Source organism: Salvia splendens, chromosome 1 (assembly GCF_004379255.2).
Source record: "Salvia splendens isolate huo1 chromosome 1, SspV2, whole genome shotgun sequence".
Lineage (NCBI taxonomy): Eukaryota > Viridiplantae > Streptophyta > Magnoliopsida > Lamiales > Lamiaceae > Salvia > Salvia splendens.
Window position 1 is genome coordinate 10664523 of NC_056032.1, and position 27776 is coordinate 10692298.

Here is a 27776-nt window from a genome sequence, read left to right on the forward strand (position 1 = left end):
ATATATATATATATATATATATAATTTATATTTTATTATAAAGTTTTTGTTGCATACATGTGCCTTTTGTGGCCCCATTCCCTTAACCTCTAGCAAATTGTTTCCTTTCCCTCAAAGATTTCTGTGTTTTTCTTTAGTAAACAATAGAAGAAGAAAAAACAAGAAAAGTAGCACCCAAATCTTGATCTTTCCCCAACAAAACTAGGGTTTGTTTTTGTTTTATTTAATCAAAAACATATCTCTAGTAGCCCTTTTGCGGTGTTGAAAGAAGGCAGGGCAGAAAAGGTGGCTCTTTCTTCACAACAAAGGAAAAATGCTTTTAGGCTTACTTTTTAGTTACATGAATATAGTAGGTATCTGATCCAACAAGGAAAAAAAGAAATGTGATGTTGTTGATTGAATTAAAAAAGAAAAGTGAACAAGTTTGAAAAAAAGCTAATTTGATGTATTTTGGCAAAAACAGACAGCTTTCCACATTGAGTGCATTGTTGATGATTGTAATGAGGGTTGTTGATTGAATGTAGGTGAAAGATGTTTTTTCTGATTTGGGTGTTTGAGGGGAGGAAGAAAAGGATATTTTGACAATAGATAAGGGAAGGGGGTTGAAGATTGTGTAAGAGTGAACATGGAGGCTCCTGCCAACCCCCGGAAGAAGATGGTGAAGCAACTGACCGGGAAACGGGAAGACACAGCGCTGCATTCTGCGGCTAGAGCAGGGCAGATTGTGGCTATTAGGAGCATCATCGATGGTACTGAGGGAGAGGAAGAGCTTAGTGCTTTGCTGTCGAAGCAGAACTCAGCTGGTGAGACGCCGTTGTTCGTTGCTGCTGAGTATGGCTACTTGGAGGTGGTGCGGGAGATAATCAGCCACTACTCTTTAGCCGATGCAGGAATCAAAGCCAAGAATGGATTTGATGCCCTCCACATTGCTGCCAAGCAAGGCGATTTGGGTAATACATATATATTATGTTTTGACCCCCCCCCCCCCTGTCCTTTTTTTGGGGTAAGTAGTGGTACTAATAGTTTTGTGTGTTGCAGGAGTGGTGAAGGTGTTGATGGAGTCGCATCCGGAGCTATCTATGATGGTTGATTCATCGAACACGACAGCTCTGCATACAGCGGCGACGCAAGGGCACATGGAAATAGTGGAGTACTTGTTGGGGTGGGAGAGAAATCTGGCTACTATAGCCAAAAGAAATGGCAAAACAGCACTCCATTCTGCAGCAAGAAACGGACATTTAGGCGTTGTCGACGTCCTTCTGGAGAAGGAGCCCTGGATCACTACACGAACCGATAACAAGGGCCAGACCGCACTCCACATGGCCGTTAAAGGCCACAATACTCATGTGGTTGAAAAGCTTATCACGGTCGATCCCTCCACCATCAATATGCTCGACACTAAAGGAAACACTGCTTTGCACATCGCCACTCGCAAAGGCAGAGCTCAGGTAAGGTATCTGACAGAAGGAGTGACCTATAGACTTATATAGTCGTTTCAGTTATCTCTTTATGTGTGAATTCTAAGCAACTCTCTGCAGATTGTGAAAATGCTGCTCGACCGGAAAGAAACAGACACGAAGCTAGTCAACAAGTCTAACTGATGGGGTACGTACTAAACAAGCCCAATAGCAGTGACGGCCCATCAGCCCAAAGCCCAAGGAAGAGTATCAGTTCGGCATTACCAAAGAGTTCGGCCCCAGCCTACAGCTCGGTAAAAGCCGACCAATCAAGCTCTACTCTCAGATCGGCAAAAGCTGCTCGGCAATAGTTCAGCAGTTCGGTCTCAGTATTCGACCGAACTGGGAGATAGTGGACTCATGCAGAACCTCCACGACCTCCACTACACGATCTATTTAGTGGTGTCAACTCATGCAGGATCTCATGCAGGATAGCGGACCAAACAAAGAGATAGTGGACCCATGCAGGATCTCATGACCTCCACGACATCCACGACCTAATTAGTGATGATGTAAGCCACGACCTAGTTAGTGGTGATGCAAGCCACGATCTTAGTTCAATGTATAAATAGAACTTAGATCAGATAGACTAAAGGGGAAAAAAGCTCTCTAGACATCAAATATCATATAGCAAGTCTGTATTTGTAAGCTGTAAACCAGATCAAGCAATACAATCTTGCCCTCCTTTCTTCCCGTGGACGTAGATTTACCTCAGTAAATCGAACCACGTAATTCCTTGTGTCGTGATATATATTTTTTACCTGCATTTATTACCATCAAAAATTCGCCCATTCATCACTGGCGCCGTTTGTGGGAAACAGAGAACCAAATTTGTGATAAAGCGAGTTTTTGATCCTCTTCCACCAAAAAAATGCATACCAGATCACGTAACACCCATAATACCGTTCGTGATAACCATGAGGAAGCTAGTCCAGCCCGCAGGTCTGGAAAACAGCCTCGGGAGAAATCTACTTCCAGTTCTCACGGAGAAGGAACAAGCCGCTCAAAGACTCATCGCACCGAGTCTTCCCAGCAGCCCGATTTGAACGAGGCTGTCAAGTTGTTTTTGGCCGAGAAGCAGGAAGAGTTCTTAATTTTCCTGCAAAAGGGCCAAAAGCCGGAAACGAAAACGATGGATTCTCCCTCCTCATCCAGACATGAAAGTCACTACCGCAGTAGTGCCGTGTCTTCCAGGAAGAAGAATCCTCAACCCCGACATGTTCATGTTCCTCCTCGGTACCGGAATCACAGGAGAACTCCATCTCCTCCATACCGAAGAGATGTCGGGTTCGCCATGTACGGAGCATTGAAGACTCTGTTCTCGGACGATATCACCCGAACTCCCTTGCCGCAGAACTACCGAACTCCGTCGATGACTTATGACGGGTTAGTGAATCCTCGTGACTTCCTGGGACGCTATCAGTATAACATGGCGAACCAGGGTCTCAATGAGGTCCATATGTGCAAGCTGTTTCCCGAGCTGCTTATCGGGAACGCAAGAAGGTAGTTCGATAGCCTCCCCCAAGGCAGCATTAGATCTTACCGAGATCTAATGGATGCTTTCCACAGAAGGTTCTTTCAGAAAGCGGAAGCCCGAATCACTTCGGCTCAGCTGCTTTCTATACGTCAAGGTCGCGACGAAAAGATCAGCGACTTTATGACGAGATTCCACAAGGAATGTCTACAAGTAGATGATCTCAATGATCTACTTGTCATTTCGGTATTCCAAAATGGAATCCTGCCCGGAGCTCTCTACAGAAAGCTCGTGGAATGCAGTCCGCAAACAGCTCAAGAGATGTGGGACATTGCGGACCAGTTTTCTCGTGCCGATGAGGCAGACCGTCGAAAACGGTCTTTAGACAGCTCATCTAGAGAAGACAAAAAGAAGCCCGATCATAGCGATCAGAGGCTTCCTCGCCGAACTCCTTCCCCACTAAAGGAGGGATAGCGGTCATCCGAGGTGATCAAAAAAGAGCAAAAGAGTGTTTGCAGATTGCGCTTAAAAGTGCCGAGCAATCAGATCGGCACCATCAAGCATAGCAATCACAGCAGCCGGAGTCAGAGGCAGGCGAAATGACCGAAGTCACACCGGAGCCGAACTCGATGGAAGTTCGGTTATATGAAGATGATCCATCCAGAACGGTGAAGATCGGTTTCGCGGGAACACCTCTACTCCGGGAAAAGACCATCCAGCTCCTCAAAGAGTACAAAGGCGTCTTTGCGTGAACTCCGTACAGTCTGGTGTACGGCACTGAAGCCGTGATTCCGGTTGAGATCGGCGTACCCAGTCCCCGAACTCTAAATTTCTCCTCAGAAATGAATGATGACGGACTGAGAGCCGAACTAGATCTTGCCGAAGAAAGAAGAAAATTGGCCTGCATAAAAGCAGCCAAGTACAAGGAGCAAGTAGCCCGGTATTATAACCAAAGGGTGAAAAAGCTGCAATTTCAAGTGGGAGATCTCGTCTTGAGAAACAATGAAGTAAGCCGAGCAGAAAAGCTGGGCAAACTCGAACCCACATGGGAAGGTCCATATCGGGTGTCAGAAGTCCTCGGCAAAGGGTCTTATAAATTGACTCACATGTCAGGAGAACAAGTACCCCGAACATGGCACATTTCCAACCTCAAGAAGTTCCATTTGTAAGAGACAGTCCGGTCAGTCAGTCTTGTGTCTAGTTCGGTCCTAGGGGTATGTGCTTTCTTTGTTTTTTACTTGTTTTTCATGTTTGTCTTTATGTGCGTTGTCTCTCTATGTGCGTGTCGTCTCTTACAAATGTTACTGATGTATCTTGTTCTTTAAAGGCTGATCCCCTTTTTAGAACATATATAAGCCAACGATTGTGAGTCCAAGCTTCTAAGGAGGATACAAGACCACAATTCAGCTTAAGAAACAAGCAGTTCGTCTGAAACGAACTGCAACAAAGGGAAAGTCCGATCCACGCGATAAAACTCGCCGAATTAGGACAAGGGAAAGTCCGATCCCCAAATTAGGACAAGGGAAAGTCCGATCCGAGCGATAAAACTCGCCAAATTAGGACACAAGCTTAGTCCGGTCAAAGAAATTTACTTCATAAGACCAAAGACGAGTCCGGTCAAAGAAGTTTACTTCATAAGACCAAAGACGAGTCCGGTCAAAGAAGTTTATTTCATAAGACCGAGGACCAAGTCCGGTCAAAGAAGTTTACTTCATAAGACCAAAGACGAGTCCGGTCAAAGAAGCTTACTTCATAAGACCGAGGACGAGTCCGGTCAAAGAAGTTTACTTCATAAGACCGAGGACGAGCACGATGAAATAGGACTATTCTACTGTCCATGGTTGCTAAAGTTGAGCCATCTATTCACAAAATCCTCGTGAAGCCGAGTTCGGCCATTCCGGGCAGCTGAAGAATAAGCAGGTCGACGAGATGCTCTAATCGACCTACCGCCTCTTCCCTGAGCCCGGGAAGCTCTAGCACCTCGGCGGCGAAGAGTCTCTTCACGAATCATTTGCCGATCTTGCTCACTCATAGTCACCGCTCCTCTGCGAACTTCAGTCCGTCCTCGTCTTGACGTCTCCGGTTGTTCCTGAGTTCGTTGCTGACTTGGAGTAGGGTTTTGAGCAAGTGAATCAGAGGTTCGAGCTGGAGTGCGACCATCTGTTGGCGGGAAATGCCTAAGGAATCTCTCGATTGAGGGACGCCGGGAAAGAATGATGTCGTACCGAGAAGCCCAGCGCCGCAATGATTTCACGACTTGTTGGCAAGCCGAGCTCTCCAGCGCATTGTTCCTCCGGAGTACATGATATTCCTCCCACAGTTCGTCAACTCGTTCCTGAACTTCAGAGATGGTCATTCCCCCGCGCCTGCAGATGAAATCCTCATACGCAGTCCTCTCAGCGACGGCAGTATTCAGCTCGGCCTCCAGATCTTTCTTTTCGGACTCTAAGTCCTTATTGTCGGCCTCCAGCTTCACTAAACAAGCCAAGAGATCGTCATTCTTCATCTGGTCAGCTATGGCTTTTTTCTCAGCTTCGTCTAAAGCGGAAGAGTACAGCCGCTTCCAGTGAAGTACCTCCAGCTCCTTAAGAGTTAAGAATACAAAGCAGCTATGTCAGTTCGGCATTTCATTTTACTGAGCAGGTAGTAAACCACAACACGAGTAAAAGAGAGTACGAAAAGCTATACGAAGACACAAGTGTAGAAAGAAGAATTTTTTCATTCATAAGAAAAAAATTTTTTTTTACACAAGGAGGGCTTCAAGGCCATTTTACAAGAAGGAAGAAACTAAACTAAGAGAAGGGAGACGAAATCATACTCCGCCAGCTTCGTCTCCGGCTCCTCGGTGAGGTTCAGCTTCCTTCTCCTTGTCTGCCTCAGCTTCAGCCTCGGCCTCCCTGCTCCCCCCAGCCTGCTCGGTGCCCCCATCACCGATCAGCAGCACCTCTTGCTCGGCCTGCCTGTCTCCGGTCTGCTGATCAAGCTGCTCGGTCTCACCCTCTCCGTGGAAAATTGGAGCGGGTGAAACTGGCCCTAAGGAGGCAAAGATAGCCTCCATATTCTCGTCCCGGTCAGCTCGGCAACTACGAACTCGGTCAGCAGAAAGCAAGACCGAGGACGAAGCAAGCTCCTCAAGGAGCGGCAGACTCTGGAGACGAGCTGCTATCTCTCGGCCGTACAGCGGCAGGACGACTTCGGGCCCCTGCTCGGCATTATCGGTCATCAGTTTCAGCAGATCACCGACAAAGGCCGAAAATTGATTGCTCAGAAAGAGTTTCTCCGCGAAAGCACGGAGAACCTCCCCTTGGGCAACCACGGCGGCAGCATCCCTCCGTTTCGTCTGCTCTCGCTGGATGACGAGCTGGTTTTTGGCAAACTGGGCTTCATCCTGGGCCGAGATCCTAGCAGCTCTGGCCTTCTCAAAGTCTGCCTTAGCCTGTTCGGCCTGGTGACGAGCAGCCGCCAACTTCCTCTGCATCTCAGCATAGTCGCTGGACGCTTTAGAGAGTTCGACTGCGACGAGCTTGCTGAGCATGCTATTCCTCTGAAAATGGAAAAAGGAAAGAGTCAACAGAGGGGCCACCAAAAAAACATACGAAAGAAGCAAAGCCAAAGATTCAAGAAGAGAAGTTACCTCGGCAAAGTCCGTTGGCCATGCAAAAGGCTCACAGACATGCTCCGAAGGGGGCGCCAAGACGATGTCTCTCTCCGGCGCTCTTGGGGGCTTCTGGGTCTTCCCCGTCCCCTTTGCCGAAGTGGACTCCGGCTTTTTTGGATCCGAAGAAGAGGTCTTCTGCCTCTTCGGATTCTTCTCGGCATCAGGCGCTGAGCTGGTAGCCTTCTGTTTCTCCGGCTCCTTAAGCTCGGAGGATTTGCGGCTAATCTTATTTAGCAAGTTCACTGCCAAAAAGCAAGAAAGCAAGGTTAGTTTTCGCCACAAAAGCAGTAGGGCACAAAAAAGAATTCCTCACCCTCAGTCTCTTCGTCCGAAGACGAGGAGTCGAACACGAAGTCGCCCTTGACGAGCTCAGACTCCAGGTACTGCTTCCTAATCATAGGAATCTTATTGAGCTCGCCCTCGAGCTCGTTCAACGGTTCTAACCGAGGATGAGGAATCACGGACTTCGGCCCTCTCCAGGGAAAGCCCGGAGCCGCTGTCCTATTATAAAAAAAGAAGCGATGTTGCCACTTTGGCCACTTGGTTTTGCAGAAGGCCCTAAAAGGCTGTAAAGGGATCAAGTAAAACCAAGATCCTTTTCTCTTAAACTGGAAAAAATTAAGGATTGCCCTCAGAGACAGATCCTTATCTAGCCTACGCAGTTCGGCAGCAAAGGCCGATAAGTGCCTCCAAGAATTCGGAGTCACCTGACCTAAAGGGAGTTGGAAAAAATCAAGCAGCTCTACAAAGGCAGGGGGAAGAGGGAAACGAAGCCCGCATTCCAAGCCGGCTTCATAAACGGTGGCGTAACCCTCCGGCGGCGAGTCAGCCCTATGAAGGTCGTCGGGAATCGCAACCTTCCCCCCAGGAAAAAAATATTTTTCGTGTAGGGATATCACAGTATCCTTACTCAAGATGCTGTGAAAATACTCTACGGTCTTCTCCCCGGATTCTTTCCGGCTAGAAGACCCCTTACCCCCTTTCCTACCGCTACCTGACTCAGAAGAAGAAGAAGAAGACATGGTTCTTACTCTTTGAAAGTCTGAAGAAATTCTGAAGAAATTCTTGAAAGCGGAAGGAAATTTTTACGCAAAAGAGAGAGAATGCAGAAGAAGCAATAGCAAAAGTGTTCAAATGATGAAGAAAGGACGTATTTATCAGATTCGGAGAAGATTTCAAAATCATCGCACCGTTTCGAATCCCACCTTTTCAGGATTCAACGGCCGGATTTTACTGTCGCATTTAATGCAGTCACGCGCAAGGCACGTCCCCTGACGTCAGCCTCCCCCGTACCTTTATCCAGAATGCCGAAGTGACTCGCTTCGCCGAAGTGATTCACTTCGCTTTTCGGGGGGGGGGGGGGGTAGTGATGGGGTACGTACTAAACAAGCCCAATAGCAGTGACGACCCATCAGCCCAAAGCCCAAGGAAGAGTATCAGTTCGGCATTACCAAAGAGTTCGGCCCCAGCCTACAGCTCGGTAAAAGCCGACCAATCAAGCTCTACTCTCAGATCGGCAAAAGCTGCTCGGCAATAGTTCAGCAGTTCGGTCTCAGTATTCGACCGAACTGGGAGATAGTGGACTCATGCAGAACCTCCACGACCTCCACTACACGATCTATTTAGTGGTGTCAACTCATGCAGGATCTCATGCAGGATAGCGGACCAAACAAAGAGATAGTGGACCCATGCAGGATCTCATGACCTCCACGACATCCACGACCTAATTAGTGATGATGTAAGCCACGACCTAGTTAGTGGTGATGCAAGCCACGATCTTAGTTCAATGTATAAATAGAACTTAGATCAGATAGACTAAAGGGGAAAAAAGCTCTCTAGACATCAAATATCATATAGCAAGTCTGTATTTGTAAGCTGTAAACCAGATCAAGCAATACAATCTTGCCCTCCTTTCTTCCCGTGGACGTAGATTTACCTCAGTAAATCGAACCACGTAATTCCTTGTGTCGTGATATATATTTTTTACCTGCATTTATTACCATCAAAAATTCGCCCATTCATCACTAACGAAACAGCCATGGACACTGCAGAGAAGCTCGGGCAGGGAGAGGCAGGGGCCATCCTGCAGAAGTACGGCGTGGTGAGCGTGAAGAAAATCAAGCCCGACCCAGCAAGGCGGGCGCGCGAGCTCAAGCAGACGGTGAGCGACATCAAGCACGAGGTCCACGGCCAGCTGGAGCACACGCGCCAGACGAGGAGGCGAGTGCAGGGGATCGCGAAGCGGCTCGACAAGATGCACGCGGAAGGGCTGAACAATGCCATCAACTCGACCACGGTGGTGGCGGTGCTCATTGCCACGGTGGCGTTCGCGGCCATCTTCACTGTCCTGGGGCAGTACACGGACGACCCGCGGGACCTGGCCCCGGGGGTGTCTCTCGGTGAGGCAAACGTAGCGCCGCAGCTGCCGTTCCTCGTCTTCTTCCTGTTCGACTCGTTTGCGCTCTTCAAATCGCTGGCGGTGGTGGTGGTGCAGACGTCGGTGGTGGTGATCGAGTGCAAGGCAAAGAAGCAGATGATGGCGATCATCAACAAGCTCATGTGGCTGGCGTGCGTGCTCATCTCGGTGGCGTATATGGCGCTGGCGTTTATAGTGGTGGGGAGGAAGGAGCGGTGGCTGGCTATTGGGGTGGCGGTGATCGGAACCACAATACTGGCGACGACGTTAGGCACCATGTGTTATTGGGTGGTTGTGCATCGGATTGAGGCGAAGAACAAGAGGAGTTTGAGAAGGAAAAGCTCTCGAGGCACCAGATCCCGGTCGATATCGGCGCTGTCTGATTCTGATGTTGATTTCAAGAAAATGTATGCAATTTGAACAATCCATGCATCTCAAATGGTCTTGTTTTTCTTATATACACAAGGCGGAGATAGTTGCAAATTAAATCCCAACAATGGAATTTGAAAGTTGGACACCAAAATTTTCATTAGTTTTGATACAAAAAGTAAAAATAATAAGAAAGACAAAATCTAGTATTTAACAGCCTGTCAAATAATTACTCTCTTTTGATAATTTATGGAATGGAACAAACGTCTACTCTCTTTTTACCATGAATAGACTACTTTATTTTGGGTCTGTTCTAGGCTTGCACAATCCGGCCCGGCCCGCCGGTTCGGGCCCGCCGGTTCATGAACCGGAACCGGGCCCGGAACCGGCGGGTTGAACCGGCTGAAGGGTCGGAGGGTCATAAGGGCCGGTTCAGGTTCGGGCATAACTTGAACCGTGAACCGGCGGTTCGGCGGTTCGAACCGACGGTTCAAAGGGTCGAACGGCTAGGGTTCGTAGGGGTTCAAAGTAGGGATAGGTATGAACCGGCGGTTCGCCGGTTTTGGGCGAAAACCGCCGGTTTTGGAGGAAAACCGCCGGTTTGAACCGGCGGTTCCGACCGGTTTCAGCCGGTTCCGGAAGCTTTTCAGGCGTAGGGGGCTAGGTGAGGTCAGAAACCGGCGGTTTGTGTCGGAAAACCGTGGACCAACCCGCCGGTTTCGTGGAAAAACCGCCGGTTTTGAGGTTGAACCGCCGGTTCAGGCGGTAAACCGGCGGTTCGGCCGAAAATTTGAAAGTTTGAAATTTGAATTTTTTTTTTTATTTCTTCCAATTTTACTCCTATAAATACCTCACTTCTCCTTCATATTTCCTTACCCCATTCTTGTGTTAACAAGGATTTCATTCTCAATCTCCATTTCTCTATTCTCTCATCATTCTCTCTAATTGCGCAAGTTTAATTCTACACTTTCTACTCACTACTATATTTGTTGTGCTCATAATTTACCACTTCTTTTATACTTCATACATATTTTATTCCAAGTCCATATTACTTTTCATTTATCAATATATTCAATATGTCTTCTTCTCGTGGTGGATCGGGACGTGGTGATCGGGGCAAGGGAATAGCCCAAGATCAAAGCACTACGCGTCCCTCAAAATCTCGACGACCTAGTCGTCGAGATGTTATGGACGAGGTTTCCCGATTGGCAGCCGAACGCATGCAAGTAAGTAATGAAAAATTTGTTTTCCAATTCACATGCACAAAATTTCATTAATTTTTTTTTGTGTTCATACTTTTAACTTCTACGTACATAATATTTGTAGATGGAAGAAGATCATAGGACCGCCATGCTACTTGCTGAAATGCAACAAGGCGGGGGTAGGGGAGATGAGGAGTTCGACGTTACTATATCGTCGGACTCGGACAACAACGAGGATAGATCGCATTCTCGTATTCCTTCTAGCACCGGCGGAAATGAGGAGATGCCTCCCCCTGCACCCACTAACACGGCAAAACCTTTGAAATCGGACATTTTTATCAAACACTACAAGAAGGTGGCGGTGGTGATTCCAAGTCCTCACGATCCGAACTCTCAAGAAGAGACTTCGGACTTTCATGTTTATTGCAACTATTGCGATAAAGTGTACAAATGGTCCGCCGGTGGTGGATATGGCACCCTCCGTCGCCATTTAGTGGCAAAGCATCCGGTAGAATGCGGCACTGCCTCTACCCAAAGCCAACTAAACTTCCAACCCGCCGGCGCCGGCTCGGGTTCGTCAGGTGCGCCTCTATTTAAATATGATAAAAAGAATTTTGATGATACAATGACTAGATGGGCGGCTATGAAGCATATGCCCTTTAATGTTTTTGATGACAAAAGTTTTGAGGTTACTATGCAAAGTGGGTTGAATGTAGCAATCAAAAGAATAGGTCGAATGACCGTGCAACGATCTACCGTTCGGCAGTGCTTGGAGAAAAAGGTAGAATTATCACGTTATTTAGTTAACATGGGCCACAGGGTGAACATTTGCTCAGATGTTTGGACGGATTGTTTTAACCGTCATTCATACATGGGTATTACGGTTCACTTTGTGGACAACAGTTGGACTTTGAACAAGCGTTTAATTGGTTTTAGAGAATTTGAAAGTCCACACACTGCACCAGAAATTGCTTCTTTGATTATACAAGTGTTGAATGAGTTTCAGCTATGCAACAAGATATTTTCTATTGGTTTTGATAATGCAACTGCCAACACCGCAAGTATTGCCGATTTGATTGCGGCTTGTACACCGGTAATTGGAGGTAAGTATTTTCATCAAAGATGCATTTGCCATATTTTAAATTTATGTGTACAGGATGCGCTTGAATTATGGCAAAAGCATGTCTCTCCTATTAGAAATGCAGTTAGATTAATCCATCAAAAGCCAGCTATTGGCAAAGCATGGAAGAAATATTGCCATCAAAAGAATGTCAGGTACACGAATTTTACTATGGATGTGTCTCATAGATGGAATTCGACATATGATTGTCTGAATTCTACCTTGACACATAAAGATGCTTTATGTGATTTTTATAGAACTAACCCCTACCGTGATTTATATCTTTCGCATAGTTGTTGGGATAACAGTTTGGCTTTATTTAAATTGTTCAAATATTTCAAAAATGCTACTGTTGAATTGTCGGGTGTTTATTATTGCACTGCTGTTCGTGTTTTGGACCATTGCATGTACATATCCCTTGGTTTTAAAACTTCAATGAAAAATGCTTCCTCTTCTCCCGAGTTAATGTGCGTTTTGTATTATATGATTGAAAAATGGCTCAAGTATTTCAGTGAGATTCCTAACGTGTTTTTGATTGCAAAGGTATTGGATCCAAAATGGAAATTAGCAGGTACCTCTAGAATTTTAGATTTTTATTATAACAATTTGAGTTCAATTGATCTTGGTCCCCTTCAAGCAATCCAATCCGATACCAGTGACGAATTTGGAGTCGACCTCTCAGAAACCTTTCAAATAAACCTCCCGGACCGGTCAGTTGTGCAACAAAACCTCGAGTATAACTTGCGCTCTCTCTACACCGAATATGAAACCAAGTATAACACCACTCACCAAGTCAGAAGACCCCCTCCTCCACAACATAACTATGGCTTTGCATTTCAAGCCGATTATGATGACCCCGACGCGCAATCCCAACTAGCCGACCTATACAACTAGAGCACCGGCGGAAGGTCCTCAGGTATGGTCAGTGAATTAGATTTATATTTTGAATCACTCTTTTCCTTTGGTGATGAAGGTCCTACTCCTCCCGCCCAAATCGACGTCCTCGATTGGTGGGGAACCCACGAGAAAGATTTTCCCATCCTTGCTTCAATGGCTAAGGAGATTTTTTCTGTTCCGGCTTCCACCGTCGCCGTCGAGTCCGCTTTTAGTGTTGGCTCGCGCGTTTTGGATGAATCAAGAAGTAAGCTCTCGGCGAAAAATATGGAAGCCGTGATGTTACTTGATGATTGGGCCAAAGCTGACGTCCGAGAACAAGAAAATGATTGGAATGATCGTCAAGAGGGATCACAAGATGAATTCACCGGGGATGAAGATTAGGCCAACCGTCAACCGCCGCCGGCCAAGCCAAATAGGTATGTAAGGTAAGAGAACTACGTGGACTTTGATTCCCTAATGCAAATGAGCAATTGGGATACGTAGGCACCTCAACTTAAATTTTTAATTTAAGTTGAGTTCAAGTCCTTTTTCTTTTATTTCTTTTTTTTCCCATTAATTCCTACTTTAAAAATATGCAAATACAATTGCATAATTGTATTTGTATATACTCTAGTCGATGAAGTATATTTCTCTATACGGCTTAATGAGGGAAACTTTTGACAATTCTACTATAATTGTTGATTGTTAGACGAAACTCAACATTTAAAGTTGAATTGCTAAAGGTGTCCTTAATTTAGTTATGTAGAAAGATCTTCTTCGCCGGTTAAGAGTATATATATAATACACTTATACGTTTAAGAACTTCAACGTCGTTTCTTGTCATTTGTAATTAGTTCTTCACTAGTAGTCTCATTTGTATTTAAATTTTGTTTAAGACTTCAAGACCGCCATATGTTTTCAATTTGTAATTGTTGTAACTTGTAACGTGTAATTTGTAAATATGCAATTTCAATAAAATTGCAACTTTAGCCGTATTTTTTTCAATTTTATTTACTCACATTGCATACAAAAGCAAACTTGAAAAGTGTAATGTAATTTGATTAAAATTGAAAAGTTGAAAAATACAAAAAAATAAAAATAAAAAAAATCGTCAACCCGCCGGTTCGAGCCGAAAACCGCCGGTTTTGAACCGGCGCGTAACCCGCCGGTTTTTTGAACCTGAACCGGAACCGCCGGGAGCTAGGCGGGCCGGTTCAGGTTCGCGAATTTTCCGACCCTTGACCCGCCGGTTCGGGCCCGGAACCGGCGGGTTCCGACCCTTGTGCAAGCCTAGTCTGTTCTATAAAAAAAATAAGTACTTTTATTTTTGGTAACATTTTTCCATCTCTAATGAGATGGATCATTCTCAATTAATAGTATTTTAATTTTTTTTTTCTATTTAACTTTATCCTAGTTTATTAATTACAGTATGAATTAAACTCGTGTCAATCCAAAATACTTCTTCCGTTTTGAAAAAATAGACTAGTTTATTATTTTGGGTTGTCCTCCAAAATTAGATTAAAGGGAAGTTCTTAACCAATTACACACCACTAATAATGTGGACCCAATAATCTACTAACACTACTTTCGTTACATTTCCCTCTCTCTTACTTTTTCCAATCTCTCTTTTACTAGACCTAGTGCACATTAAAAACCATATCATTACAAGTTTGTTTACTTTTTAAGGACGGAAGAAGTATGTTATTTTTATAAGACGAATAAAGTATGAAATTGTTAGTACTATGTGGGCAACAGGGCAAGTGCTAGGCTCAACACAGTAAATTCGAGGCTCCTTGCATCAAGAGGCCACATATATAGAGTCCATCTTTTGAATTTGAAACTCCTCAAATATCATTAATTCGAAAAATAATACTTCCCCCGGTATCCATAAAATGTCTCGTTCCATTTCAAATACACATATTTTTATGGGACGTAGAATTGAGGTCGGACATGTCTTGGTTCCTCTTGTAGTTCAACTTCGACAAATATCACAGCTCAGCAACCGTGGCGCCCACTGCCTAACTTGATCATTGTATATATGCATCACCCAATTGTTCCACATCAAAATGAGTCCACTTGATTAGTTTCTACACCTCCAAATTTGTGTATAAATTGTGAAAAAAGTAGTACTATAATATCCTAAATGTTGTAGGTGAAATTTAGCTATATATGGGAGAGAGAGTGTGTGCGGATGATGAGTAATGAGTAGTTGGTTTGATCTACAGCGGTATACCGTTGTTGGTTGAAACGGTTGGAGAGAGAGTGTGTGCGGATGATGAGTAATGAGTAGTTGGTTTGATCTACAGCGGTATACCGTTGTTGGTTGAAACGGTTGGTTTGAATAATGAATTAAGTTTGTGCATTTAATTTTGGAAGGATACAAAATAACTTCATCACAAAGTATACCTACAACTTGTTCGCATTTGTGGTGTCAATTTATTGTCATATGTGTGTGTGTGTTTACAGCACGTGCACCTTATTAACTTTGATTAAAGATCTGGATATCTGTTAACTCAAATATATACTTCATGTCATGCCCTAGAGTTGCCATGTATTATATCTTAATTAAGTGTCGCTTGCAAACACATACATATAGTACAAAAATAGTTTCATTACGGCGTATGTTTGGTTATACCAAAGTGCTAAAGTATAAAAGAGACAATGATAAAGCGATTGAAGTATTATTAGTTGATTTTAAAATTTATATCTTGAAATAAATTTATCATAAATAAATAAATACTAGTACTAATTTTGGAAAGTTGACCATAATGAAAATGCAAAATTGTTTTTTTGGAAGATGTAATATAGATATTGGCTGAATATTACGTGTAGCTTTTGCACATGTACTGATGTACACAATCTATTGGATCTTGATTGCCTAAATCAGAAAGTCGAAGTGTCATAAATCTAAGTGCATATTTAAAAAGTGTAGAAAACTGATAGGGAGACTATAACTTTCCCTTTAATAAATCCATCAATTTGACTATGCATATATCACACAAAATGAGATATTCATATCATGATGAGCTACTTAAAACACTCAAATAGAGACATTGGGGCCCCAAAATTAAGTTTTGGGGTGAAAGATATCCCTTTCGATCGACTTTTCCAATAAACATATATGCCCCGTAGGCACAATAAGATAAAATATATATATAAAAACAAATCATATAGCTATAACAGTTACTCCCTCTGTGCATAATTAAAGGTTTCATATTTGACCGGTACTATTTTAAGAATTGTTTGACTTTATAAAATAAAGTGGATTATAAAAAGCTAGTGGAACATGATACTTACTTTCATATACTCCTTCCGTCCCGCACTACTCGCACTTATTTCCTTTTTGGGCATCCCAAGTTACTTGCACTCTTTCCATTTTTAGTAAAAAATTTCACCTACAGCCGTCATTTTTTACTTTCCTATACACTCATTCCTTAATCTCCGAGCCGAAAAGGAAATGAGCGAGTAGCCCGGGACGGAGGGAGTACTATTTATTAGTTTTATAATAAAATATGAGTGAAATGAGTTAATGAAATTTAGTGTCCACTTACTAAATATAATAAAGGTAAAATGTGATATTTATTGGTGGATGAAAAAAAAATAAGACACTTAATGGACGGACTGAGATAGTTAAGTATTTTAAAATAAGCGCATGAATATATTATAGGGTACAAATTCCATTTCCAAAAGTGGTTAGTATCCTCCACTTCATCCATCAAACCACCCCTATGGAAACAAACAATGCCAGAGGAAGGGATCAGAAAAATATAATAAAAACAAAACACACGTAATATAACAAATGATTAAAACATAAAAACAAAAAGTAGTGATATCACTCCAGAATCTGATAATCATCTGGAATGTTGAAGTTATCATCCGCATCCTGAACCCATCCAAATTTATCAAAGAAGGGATTGGTCAAATTCTTCTTTGGGTAACAATCAATGAAACTCTTCCACACATTATCACCATTCAAATCCCTGACAACCTCCCAAACACAGCTATTGCACTTGAACCCTGCCCCAAAACTTATCATAAACACCCTGTCTCCCTTCTTCAACCTCTTCTTCGCCTCCATGTACGCCAGCACGTACCAAAGGCTACTCGCCGACGTGTTCCCGAACCGGTGCAGCGTCATCCTCGCCGGCTCCACGTCATACTCACTCAACCCCAAGTTCTGCCCTATCGCATCGATCACCGCCTTCCCCCCCGTGTGCAGGCAGAAGTGATCCACCCCGCTCTTGAAGTTGATCGTCGCCGCCTTCCCCGCCGCCGCCTTGTTCCATCTCTGCCGCAGCTTCCGGAGATTCTTCGCCGTCAGGAACCGGATCAGCTCCCGCATGGGAAGGATCTTCGGCGCTATCTCTTTCAAATTGTCGATGAACGCCCGCGTCGCCGCCTTGGGGAGATTCTTCCCGAGGTGGACGCCCACGAACCCGAGGTCGTCCTCCTTCTGCTCGCAGCACCCATATGCCTCGTCGTTGGCGCCGTGGTGGGTCCGGACGAGGGTTTTCAGCTTGAACATGGCCTTTACCTTTAACGATGGCTTGTTTGTTAGGATGAGAGCGCAGCCGCCGGTTCGGAATAGGCAGTTTGCGAGCATCTTTGACCGGTCTTTGCCCATGTACCTGGTATAACAATATTTCGTAAATAGAGAACTGAAATCATTATATAAAAGTTTGTTAGCTTTTAGGATGAAATTCTATGAATTTCTATTACCAGTTAGGGCTAAGGGATTCGGACGTGACCACCATGGCTACTGAATTCTTCCGAGTTTTGAAGACGTTCTCGACGACGTTGATCGCGACGACGCTGGCGCTGCAACCCATTCCGGTGAGGTTGTACACCTTGACGTCGTCTCTCATTTTGTAGAGATTGATTATGCGCGCCGAGAGGGACGGGGCAGTGGAGAGCATGGAGATGTTGACGACGAGGAGGTCGATGTCGGAGGCGGGGATGGCGGTCCGCTTGAGCAGGGCGGCGATGCTGTCGAGGAAGAACTCGTCCATCTCGAAAAGGCCGTCGTCCAGCGTGGCGGAGGCCTCGCGGCCGTCGAAGACCATCTGCGGGGCGTAGGTCTCCTCGCCGATGCCGGAGCTGACGATGGTCTTGAGGAGGAACTTGTACTCGTAGAGGCCGAGTTGTTTGTTGCGGTGGATGACCTCGCCGGAGAATTTGGTGCTGAGCTTCCTCTCGTCGCCGGGCTTGTAGCACTCGTAGTCGAGGATGTAGCATTGGCGGCGGCGGCGGCGGTCGTAGGCGGTCCACAGGGAGTAGGAGAGTAGGAGGAGGAAGAGGAGAGAGGAAAACAAGTCTATAACATCCATGTTTTCTTCAAAATAATGTGAGTTGGAAATGGAGTGGAGACTTATATTAATGGTGGATGACAAACATTACTTCAAACTTTTATTACATTTGGGAACAAGTTGGGCATGTGAAACATTATGTATATAAAGAATTTAACATTGCACAACTTCCACCTACTGAGATTGGTGAGTAGTAATGTAGTAAGTTTAATACAATGAATCATAGGCCGCCCCAACAGTGATCTATCTACATACATTGAGAGCAACCCAAAGTAAAAAATGACTATAAACAAAATATGTGAAACCGAAAGACAATAGGGCCCTACTTGATATGGTGGAATGGAACGGGGAATGGAATTACATTCCTACATTCATTTCATTTCTTTGCTTGATAAATTTTTTTCTTAGGAATCACTATTCCATTCCACATGGGAATAGTCATTCCATCCATTTAGCTAAGGAATGACCATTCCATTCCATTTCATTTTTCTTTCTTCTTATTTTAAATTTTAACAAAATTATATAAATATTATGTAATATTATATTGAAATATAACAAAATTATATAAATATTACTATTTAATATTACATGTAAATTTAATATCATCTCAATTTTATAATAAAATTAAAATTTTAAAATTTTTAATAATTGAAAAAAATACACGTGCGCGCTCGCACACACACTAACACATATGCACACACACAACACCACATATGCACACACACCGCCACACGTACACACACAACACCACATATATGCACACAAGAAAAATATTTGGCAAAAATATTTTTGAATAAATATTTTTTTTAGAATCAACATATTAATTATTCGTATTTCATTCCATTCCATTTATATTATTTGTAGTTATCAAACATAAGAATGGAATCAATCAAGGAATAACAATTCCATTCCATTTATATTATTTGTAGTTATCAAACATAAGAATGGAATCAATCAATGAATAACAATTCCATTCCCTTTATATTCTTTGTGCTTACCAAGCACAAGAATGGAATGGAATTGTCATTCCATTCTCATCTCCATTCCATTCTCATCTCCATTTCATTCTCTCCTCATTCCATTCCATCATACCAAGAAGTCCCTAAGCCTTTTCTTAAGGAAGTACCACTACAATTTGTGTACCAACATCTATGTTTCTTAATTAGTGTACTTTTGCATGTCCCTAGCTCATTAATTTCCGAAATTGAAAAATCATACATCTCCGAAATATATGAAATCCATGAATTGAGATATCGAATATATGATGCAGTTTCAGGTCTCAGCAGACGACACCGAAAATGTCGACGGTATCACAATGACTTGAAATTTGACCGATGTTTGCGAAACGGGCTGAGAAATCAAAATCATAGTTACGCCATGTTTTACAATGGATGTTAGTCATCCGGCATCGTTTAGAGGAATATAATTGTAGCCATCTATATTTCAACTTTTATAAAATATCATCATTCAAATCAACATGTGCATCCACATAACACAGGTAATGGAAAATAACTGCTTTTAATACTTATATGCAGAGTGCTAGCTTTTAATACTTATATGCAGAGTGCTAGCTTTTAATACTTATATGCAGAGTGCTAGTAGTACTAGTATATTTTGCAAATTATAAAGGCCATTAGAAATTTGTATGTAAAGAGTACAGTAGATATACCTATATCTGCCTAACTTAATTAATGTTGAAACTACTTGTCCTTTTTTCTTCTAATATAAATAAATATGAAAGAAGTTAAAAATAAAAATTATTTTTTATCGTAAGAACGTAGAACTATTTTTAGCCCTTCGATCGTTATTCGTTAATGTCTACTATGGAGAAATCTCATTTGTTGGACCGTGGACGAGTGTAGTATCAAGATTTAAACGTTAACCTTATGACCTGAATTTTTTTTTGAAATATTGTTTATTGTCAGCGTTAATACAGTGATTTAAAAATGCGATGTATCCATAGGAGTACTTAATTTTTAGGATAAAAAAGTACTCCCTCAATTCCATACTAGTAGAGTCATTTTGGCTTTTCGCTACGTTTCCATAGTAGTGGAGTCATTTATTCTCTCTTACTTTATTTTCTCTTTATCTCTCTACCTTTTTCATTTTCTATTTTATTCTTCCTTTAGTTAACCCACTTAACAAAATTTTTCTTAATCCCCGTGTTATAAAGAAATGTCTCCACTACTATGGAACGGAGGGAATAGTAATTTTTCATCATCCTACCCTATCAAAATATAAAACTCATATGTACAGGTCACGTTAAAATGCATATAATATATCAATACATAATTAAGATTGATTTTTACATCATTAGTTAAAATAAGTGATGAAATTAAATCTCATGGATTTCAATAAATAATAGTACATAAAATATCAATAAAAGGGAAGATAGTCAATCTGTTATAATGTGATAATTTTAGTGGTTTTTCTTATATCAATATATTGTATTAAAAATATCAATACAATAACATAAGTATTTCAACACAGTATACGAAAATATCAACACAATTTTATTAATATTATACATGTAATATATTGAAAACTTTTGATGCATTTGTTGATATAAAACTGCTACATATATACAAAAATTGAAATTTCATTATCTGATCATCGTCCGAACATATGTAATTGAGATCTCGTTGGATTCCTTATAAAATTATCTTTAATTTGCTACAACCTCCGTCCCTTAAAAATAACAATTATTTCTATTTTGAATCGTCCCTTAAAAATAGAAACTTTCTAAACTATTTCTTATATTTACTGTTCTTACAAAAGATTGAAAATCATATTCAATATTGGATTTTCTTATGAATAAAAATTAAATATAATGATCCTTCTCAACATTTAATTAAGAGGTCAGATTAGTTGCACAGGTAGTTGTAAGGTGATAGGGACCCAACTAAGGAAGACGAGCCTCCGTCGATCGTGAGGAAGGACCAAGAACAACCACAGAGAGGCCGGCGTAGAGAGAGCGACTCCGACACAGGCAAGGAAAGAGAGACCACGAAGGAATGCTTCTCGACCCATGAAGTTTCAGGATTTCACGTCATATTAGGATTAGGATTTACCATCTTTTATTTAATTATCTTTATTTGTTTTTGGCATTATTTTTGGAACAATTACCTAGTTTAGTTTATCAAATCTTTTCGGGTTTTCTTCTTGATTCTTTCCCGAATCGAAGAGTCGAATCAAGCAGGGTCCGAGCCAGGAACACCGAAGTACGCGTGCCAGATCCAAAGCCGGTAGTCGGCAACGGCCTCGAGTACAACGGTTGGGTGGGTGCCTTTGTGGCCGCTCGTGTAGGACCCCCTCCAAGCCACCGGGCAATTCTTCCATTGCCAGTGCATGCAATCGACACTGCCAAGCATCCCGGGGAATCCGTGCACTTGTTCGTGCAGGTTGAGGAGGAACTGACAATCCTCCGTGGTTGGCCTCCGGAGAAATTCGTCACTGAAGGCTGCCCGGACGCCTCTGCAGAAGTTGAGCAAGCACATGCGCCCAGTGGTGTCTCCGATGTGCAGGTATTCGTCGAATATGTCGGCCGTTTGTCCAGTCGCAAGCTGCCGGATGGCTGCAGTACATTTCTGCAGCGTCGTGTGGCTGGGACGGCCGACCGCGTCGAACCCTTCTTGGAAGAACTCTTCCCTGGCCGCCAAAGTATTCGCTATGTGGAGAAATAGCGGTTTCCGCATGCGAAAACGGCGACGGAAGTAGGTATCTCCCCAAATCGGGTTATCGCAGAAGTAGTCGCGTACTAACCGTGCGGCGGCTTCCTCCCGGTTCCGATTGATGTACTTCCGGGAGCGTCGTGGGGGTGGCGCGGCTTCCTCCGCCTCTCGTCGTCGATCTTCTTCGAGTGATTGTTCCATTAATTGACGCATTTGTTCAAAAGGATCCATTTGTTTGAGTTGATTGAAGATGGAAATTGGAGTGATAGAGAGGATTTGAGAAGAATAGATGTGTGTTTGTGTTTGAAATGAGTATGAGATAGGATTATTTATAGAGTAAAATATATAAAAAAAATTAAAAAAATGAAAATAAAAATTTAACGGTAATATTACCGTTTGAATTTTTTTTATTAAAAGTCGAATTAAAAAAAAAACGAATTATTACGTCATCAGTGACGACGCCCACTCGCGGGCCAGCGAGTGGGCGTCACGCACGCATGGGGACGAGACACGTGTCGCTGGCGCGTGGTGGGACAGCGCGTCCCGTGTCTCGACGAGACGGGCTACGGGACGAGACGGGCGCGGGCTAGGGACGGGATGGTCGCTGCTACGCGTCCCTCGGAGGACCCGTCCCTCCGGGACGAGACGCGAGCCCGGCGCGGGACGCATAGTGGATGGTCTAATACTAGTATAAAATTTGTAATGTATGAAAGAGGAAAGATAAAGTGAGTAAGTAGAAAAAAGAAAGAGAAAATGTGGATTAAGTTGGAGAGTAAATAATATAAAAAAGAATGTTTATTGAAAGTAACTTTTTATTTTTATCACGAGACTAATTTTGATGGATGGATGGATGAAAAATAGATACATGACTGTATATTTTTTTTCATAAGAAAGGAGTACATAATAATAATAATACTCATCTTCCAAATTGGGACTAATTATGCTCAATTTTAATTTAAACTAAAATTGGTGGGTCCCAAATTCCACTACCACACACCATTTATTATACACTCTAACAACTTTCTTAAAACCCGTGCCCGGGAGAATTGGGACTCCTATTGCTGGACGGAGGGAGTATTTTCTTGAAACAAGAATCAAGTCAGTGAGCTTTTTTATTGGTGGGGCGGCTTCTTATTGGCTGGCGGCGGGAGTTATGGTCTAAATTGAATCAATTGATCATACTGGTCTTATCCAAAAGGATCATCCTTTACAAATCCACAGCATCAAAATTAATTATACGTACGATTTGGGGACAGAAAGATTTGGAAAATAGAAGAAGAGTGATATCAAGTCTTCTAGCATGTGGCATTTTTTGACTTTGGAGAAAACGAAATCAAGAGAAAAATAACAAATTAAAGAAGTTGAAGTGAGAAAAGAGAGAGAGATGCGGGAGAATTCATTAAATTCATGAGGCTTTGGTTTAATATAAATTATTTGAGGAGTTTGTTAACTACTTCTGCGACTGCAACTTGAGGCAGTATTTATTGGGATACTTCCAAATATTATTCATTACAATTTTTATGTAACACTATGCATTGTAGTATAGTAGAGTCGGAGTATTATATAGTGGGCCGTCAAATTTATACGATATGGAGTAGTATTGACTTTTTTTTAACTATAATGAAATTTGTTTATGAACATTAATTTGAAAATCTTTTCTATAGATGGTATTTAAAGATGCAATAAAGGATCCAGCTTGCATAAAATTTGTTTGCCTAGTTCAAAATGGTTCAAAATCGTTTCCAAAGTTCCTATTTTTAGGATACGGAGGGAGTATTATATTTGTAGTTAGAAAATAACGACTTCTTTAAATAGATTAAAACCCATCTATGCTTTTACGAGTTCACTTTTCTAACTAGGTTTCATTGTGTATTTTTCCCATGAGCTAACATACATGATACCAAAATCAAATTTCGTTATTGGATCCATACAATCCTAGGCTCCTAGCAATCGGCATATTTGCATTAAGAGTGTGAATTTAATTAATTGCAGCAGTATTATAATTAATAAATGTAGCACTTAAGAATAAATCCAGTACTTACAAAGTTTGCACTACAAAAAAAGTCATGCTAATTAATGGGAATTAGTGACGAAAAAGCATAAGACACTAATTAGTGACAGATTAGTCCGTCACTAATACAAACTTACAATAGCAGGTATCCTATGTTTTCCGTCAGTTAATTTAGTGACAGACTAAGTTGTCACTAAAGTTTTAGTAACATGCTTTTTTATTACGGCTCTGTCCAACACTAATCTGTCACTAACTCTATTAAGATCATCCCCAACCATTTGCACCAAACTCAAACTCATTTTTGAGTATAGGTCGCACCAAAAAGTAATTCTACTCCAATCGTTTACACCAAACTCAAACCCAAAAAAATATTCCATATTCACATACTTTTTATGCCTTTTCAATTATATCTACATACTTATTTAAATTACATATTAGTCCCAAAATATTTTATCAATAATTTATATATAAATTAAATAATTATATAAATGTTTCTTATTAATATAGTATTTATGTATTAAATTTTTAAATATACTTTATATTGAAAAAAATACACTACTTTTAACATTAAAAAAATACTATAGTAAAATTCTAAACACTAGTAGTACTTAGACAGATTTCAAAAGTCAAAAATTTGTTCTACATAAATAAAGAAGGACTTGGACTTTATTATATCAAAATAAGCCTAGCTATAAAATAATTAGTGGCCCAAATTCGAAAAGAATAGCCGTCTTCTGCAATAGACATATCGTCTTTGATGGAGTACGTACTAAACAAGCCCAACAGCAGTAAAGCCCAAGAAAGAGTATCAGTTCGGCATGACTAAAGAGTATCAGTCCGACATGACTAAAGAGTTCAGTTCGGCACAACCAAAGAGTTCGGCCCCAGCCTACAGCTCGGTAAAAGCCAACCAATCAAACTCTGCTCTCAGGTCGGCATCAAGCTCTACTCTCAGATCGGCAAAAGCTGCTCGGCAATAATTCAGCAGTTCGGTCTCAGTATTTGACCGAACTAGGAGATAGTGGACTCATGCAGGATTTCCACCTCCACTACACCCACGATCTATTTAGTGGTGTCAAGCAGTCATTAACTCATGCAGGATAGTGGACCCATGCAAGATCGCCACGATCTCCACGACATCCACTACCTAGTAAATAGCTGCATGCCACGATCTTGGTCCTTTGTATAAATAGAACCTAGATCAGATAGATAGGGTTAGCTTCTATAGACATTTCTCTCGATCTCTAGAGATAAAATACAAAATAGCAAGTCTGTATTGTAAGCTGTAGAAAACAGATCAAGCAATACAACTCTGCCTTCTTTTCTTCCCGTGGACGTAGATTTACCTCAGTAAATCGAACCACGTAAATTCATTGTGTCGTGATCTGCATTTTCCTGCATTCATCAACATCAAAAATTCGCAGACTCATCACTGGCGCCGTCTGTGGGAAACAGAGAACCAAATTTGTGATAAAGCGAATTTTTGACCCTTTTTCCACCCCAGAAAAATGCATACCAGATCACACACTACCCGTAATACCGTTCGTGATAACCGTGAGAAAGCTAGTCCAGCTCGCAGGTCTGAAAAACGGCCTCGGGAGACATCTACCTCCGGTTCTCACGAAGAAGGAACAAGCCACTCCAGGAGTCATCGCACCGAGTCTTCCCAGCAGCCCGATTTAAATGAAGCTGTCAAGCTGTTCTTGGCCGAGAAGCAGGAGGAGTTCTTAACCTTCCTGCAGAAGAGCCAACAGCCGGAGAAGACAACGGCGGATTCTCCCTCCTCATCCAGACATGAAAGTCACTACCGCAGTAGGGACGTGTCTTCCAGGAGAAAGAATCCTCAACCCCGACATGTTCCTGTTCCTCCTCGGTACCGGAACCACAGGAGAACTCCATCTCCTCCGTACCGAAGAGATATCGGGTTCGCCGTGTACGGAGCATTAAAGACTCCGTTCTCGGACGATATCACCCGAACTCCTTTGCCGCGGAACTACCGGACACCGTCAATGACTTATGACGGGCTAGTGGATCCTCATGACTTCTTGGGACGCTATCAGTATAATATGGCGAACCAGGGTCTCAATGAGGTCCATATGTGCAAGCTGTTCCCCGAGCTGCTCATCGGGAACGCCAGAAGGTGGTTCGACAGCCTTCCTCAAGGCAGCATTAGATCCTACCGAGATCTAATGGATGCTTTCCACAGGAGGTTCTTTCAGAAAGCGGAAGCCCGGATCACTTCGGCTCAGCTGCTTTCTATACGTCAAGGTCGCGACGAAAAGATCAGCGACTTCATGACGAGATTCCACAAGGAATGCCTACAAGTAGATGATCTCAACGATCTACTTGTCATTTCGGCATTCCAAAATGGAATCCTGCCCGGAGCTCTCTACAGAAAGCTCGTGGAGTGCGGTCCGCAAACAGCTCAAGAGATGTGGGGCATTGCGGACCAGTTCTCCCGTGCCGATGAGGCAGACCGTCGCAAACGGTCTTTAGACAGCTCATCTAGAGGAGACGAAAAGAAGCCCGATCATAGCGATCAGAGGTTTCCTCGCCGAACTCCTTTTGAAAGAATTCAAAGGGCACCGGTACAAGGCAGATTGGGGCCACGTCTCAATCCTGAGAAGCCGCCCGCTCAGTTCGTACCATTGAACAAGTCAAGAGCGGAAATTTTCGAACTGCATTCCGATATGTTCGAAAAGCCAAGGCGGACGACGAAATCGGCTGCGCGCCGACCTCAGGATCAATATTGCTCCTTCCATCAAGACTACGGTCACGATACCGAGGAGTGCCGACATTTGGCTGCAGGTATTGATGCCCTTGTGAAAGCAGGGACGTTAAAAAAATACCAAAGCAAGCAGCCGAAAAAGAACAAAAAGCAGGGAGGTGCGAACTGCGCTCCTCAGGATCCGAAAAGGCAACAGGATCCCGAAGACGACAACGAGCCGCAATATGATGGAGTAATCCTAACTATTGACGCTCTCCCTGCCGGGAAGACTAAATCGTCTCTGAAGTCATAGAGCAGAAAAAGGCTTTTGACGAGCTCAAAAGTTATTTAGCCGAGCTTCCAATTCTCTCTGCTCCAACAGATGCCGAAGTGATTTTCTTATACTTAGCGGCATCCGATCAAACCATTAGCGCGGTGCTTGTACGAGAAGAAGGCCTAAAGCAGTTTCCCATCTACTTTACAAGCCGAGCATTAAGAGGTCCAGAAACAAGGTATCAACCTCTGGAAAAAATTGCTCTGGCGTTAGTAAATGCAGCAAGGAGACTGCGGCCATACTTCTATGCTCACAAGGTATGCGTCTTAACCGATCTGCCTCTTCGGCAAGTTTTGACCAAGCCAGAAGCATCAGGCAGAATCGCCAAATGGGCCATAGAGCTGGGAGAACACTCAATCGAGTACCTACCTCGGAAAGCCATCAAGGGACAAGCCTTGGCAGATTTTCTTACAGAGGCCAAGTTCGATCAAGCAATCCCTGTCATTGCCGAACAGAAAAATTCTGCCAATGCCGAACTAGCACAGCCCTTGGAATCCGAAGTAGAGCCGCCAGACTGCTGGAGCGGATTCGTAGATGGAGCTTCAAACAAGATGGGAAGTGGAGCTGGTATTTTACTCGTCGCTCCCGACGGACACGAGGTAACCTACTCACTTCGGTTCCTATTCCCCACTACTAATAATGAAGCCGAGTACGAAGCCCTCCTTGCCGGACTCCAGTTAGCGCAAAGTCTGCTCGTCAAATCTCTCAAAGTCCATTGTGATTCACAAGTCATAGTAAATCACATGTTGGGTACAAGTGAAGCTCGTGACGAGAGAATGAAGAAGTATTTGGACAAAGCGCAAAGCATCAGCCGAAGTTTCTCCTATTTTCGGATAATCCGCGTTCCCAGAGCGGAAAATAGCCGAGCAGATACCTTAAGTAAGTTGGCCTCAGATCCGAGCTCAAAGGCGGAAGAATTAATGCATCGAAGCATTGATGAAGCCGAGGTACATTCAGTATCCAGCTCGCCGAACTGGATGACGCCGATCTTGCAGTATCTGGATCAAGGACAATTGCCCGAGGATAAGAGAGAAGCTCGGAAGATCACGTGCCGAGCACTTCGGTACGAACTTCATGAAGGAGTCCTCTTTAGAAAGTCTTACCTCCAGCCGTTATTGCGGTGCGTAGAACCAGAAGAGACGGACTACATCCTCAGAGAAGTTCATGAAGGATCG

The 27776-nt window shown here is 43.0% G+C and overlaps 2 protein-coding genes across 2 annotated transcripts; one reads left to right on the top strand and one right to left on the bottom strand.

Annotated features, from left to right (window-relative positions):
- The first annotated feature begins 625 nt into the window (after positions 1-625).
- Positions 626-9425, top strand: LOC121804550 (ankyrin repeat-containing protein At5g02620-like). Its single transcript, XM_042204144.1, has 4 exons — positions 626-950; positions 1039-1448; positions 1539-1592; positions 8613-9425. Exons 1-4 carry the CDS (start codon positions 626-628, stop codon positions 9423-9425), a joined length of 1602 nt encoding a protein of 533 aa, XP_042060078.1.
- Positions 9426-16207: 6782 nt separating this feature from the next.
- On the bottom strand, positions 16208-17996 carry LOC121795627 (3-ketoacyl-CoA synthase 12-like). The gene is made up of 2 exons (XM_042194174.1): positions 17292-17996; positions 16208-17200 (listed from the first exon to the last, which is right to left on the bottom strand). The coding sequence occupies exons 1-2, from the start codon at positions 17897-17899 to the stop codon at positions 16405-16407; spliced, it is 1404 nt and encodes a 467-aa protein (XP_042050108.1). The 5' UTR covers positions 17900-17996; the 3' UTR covers positions 16208-16404.
- Positions 17997-27776: the final 9780 nt, after the last annotated feature.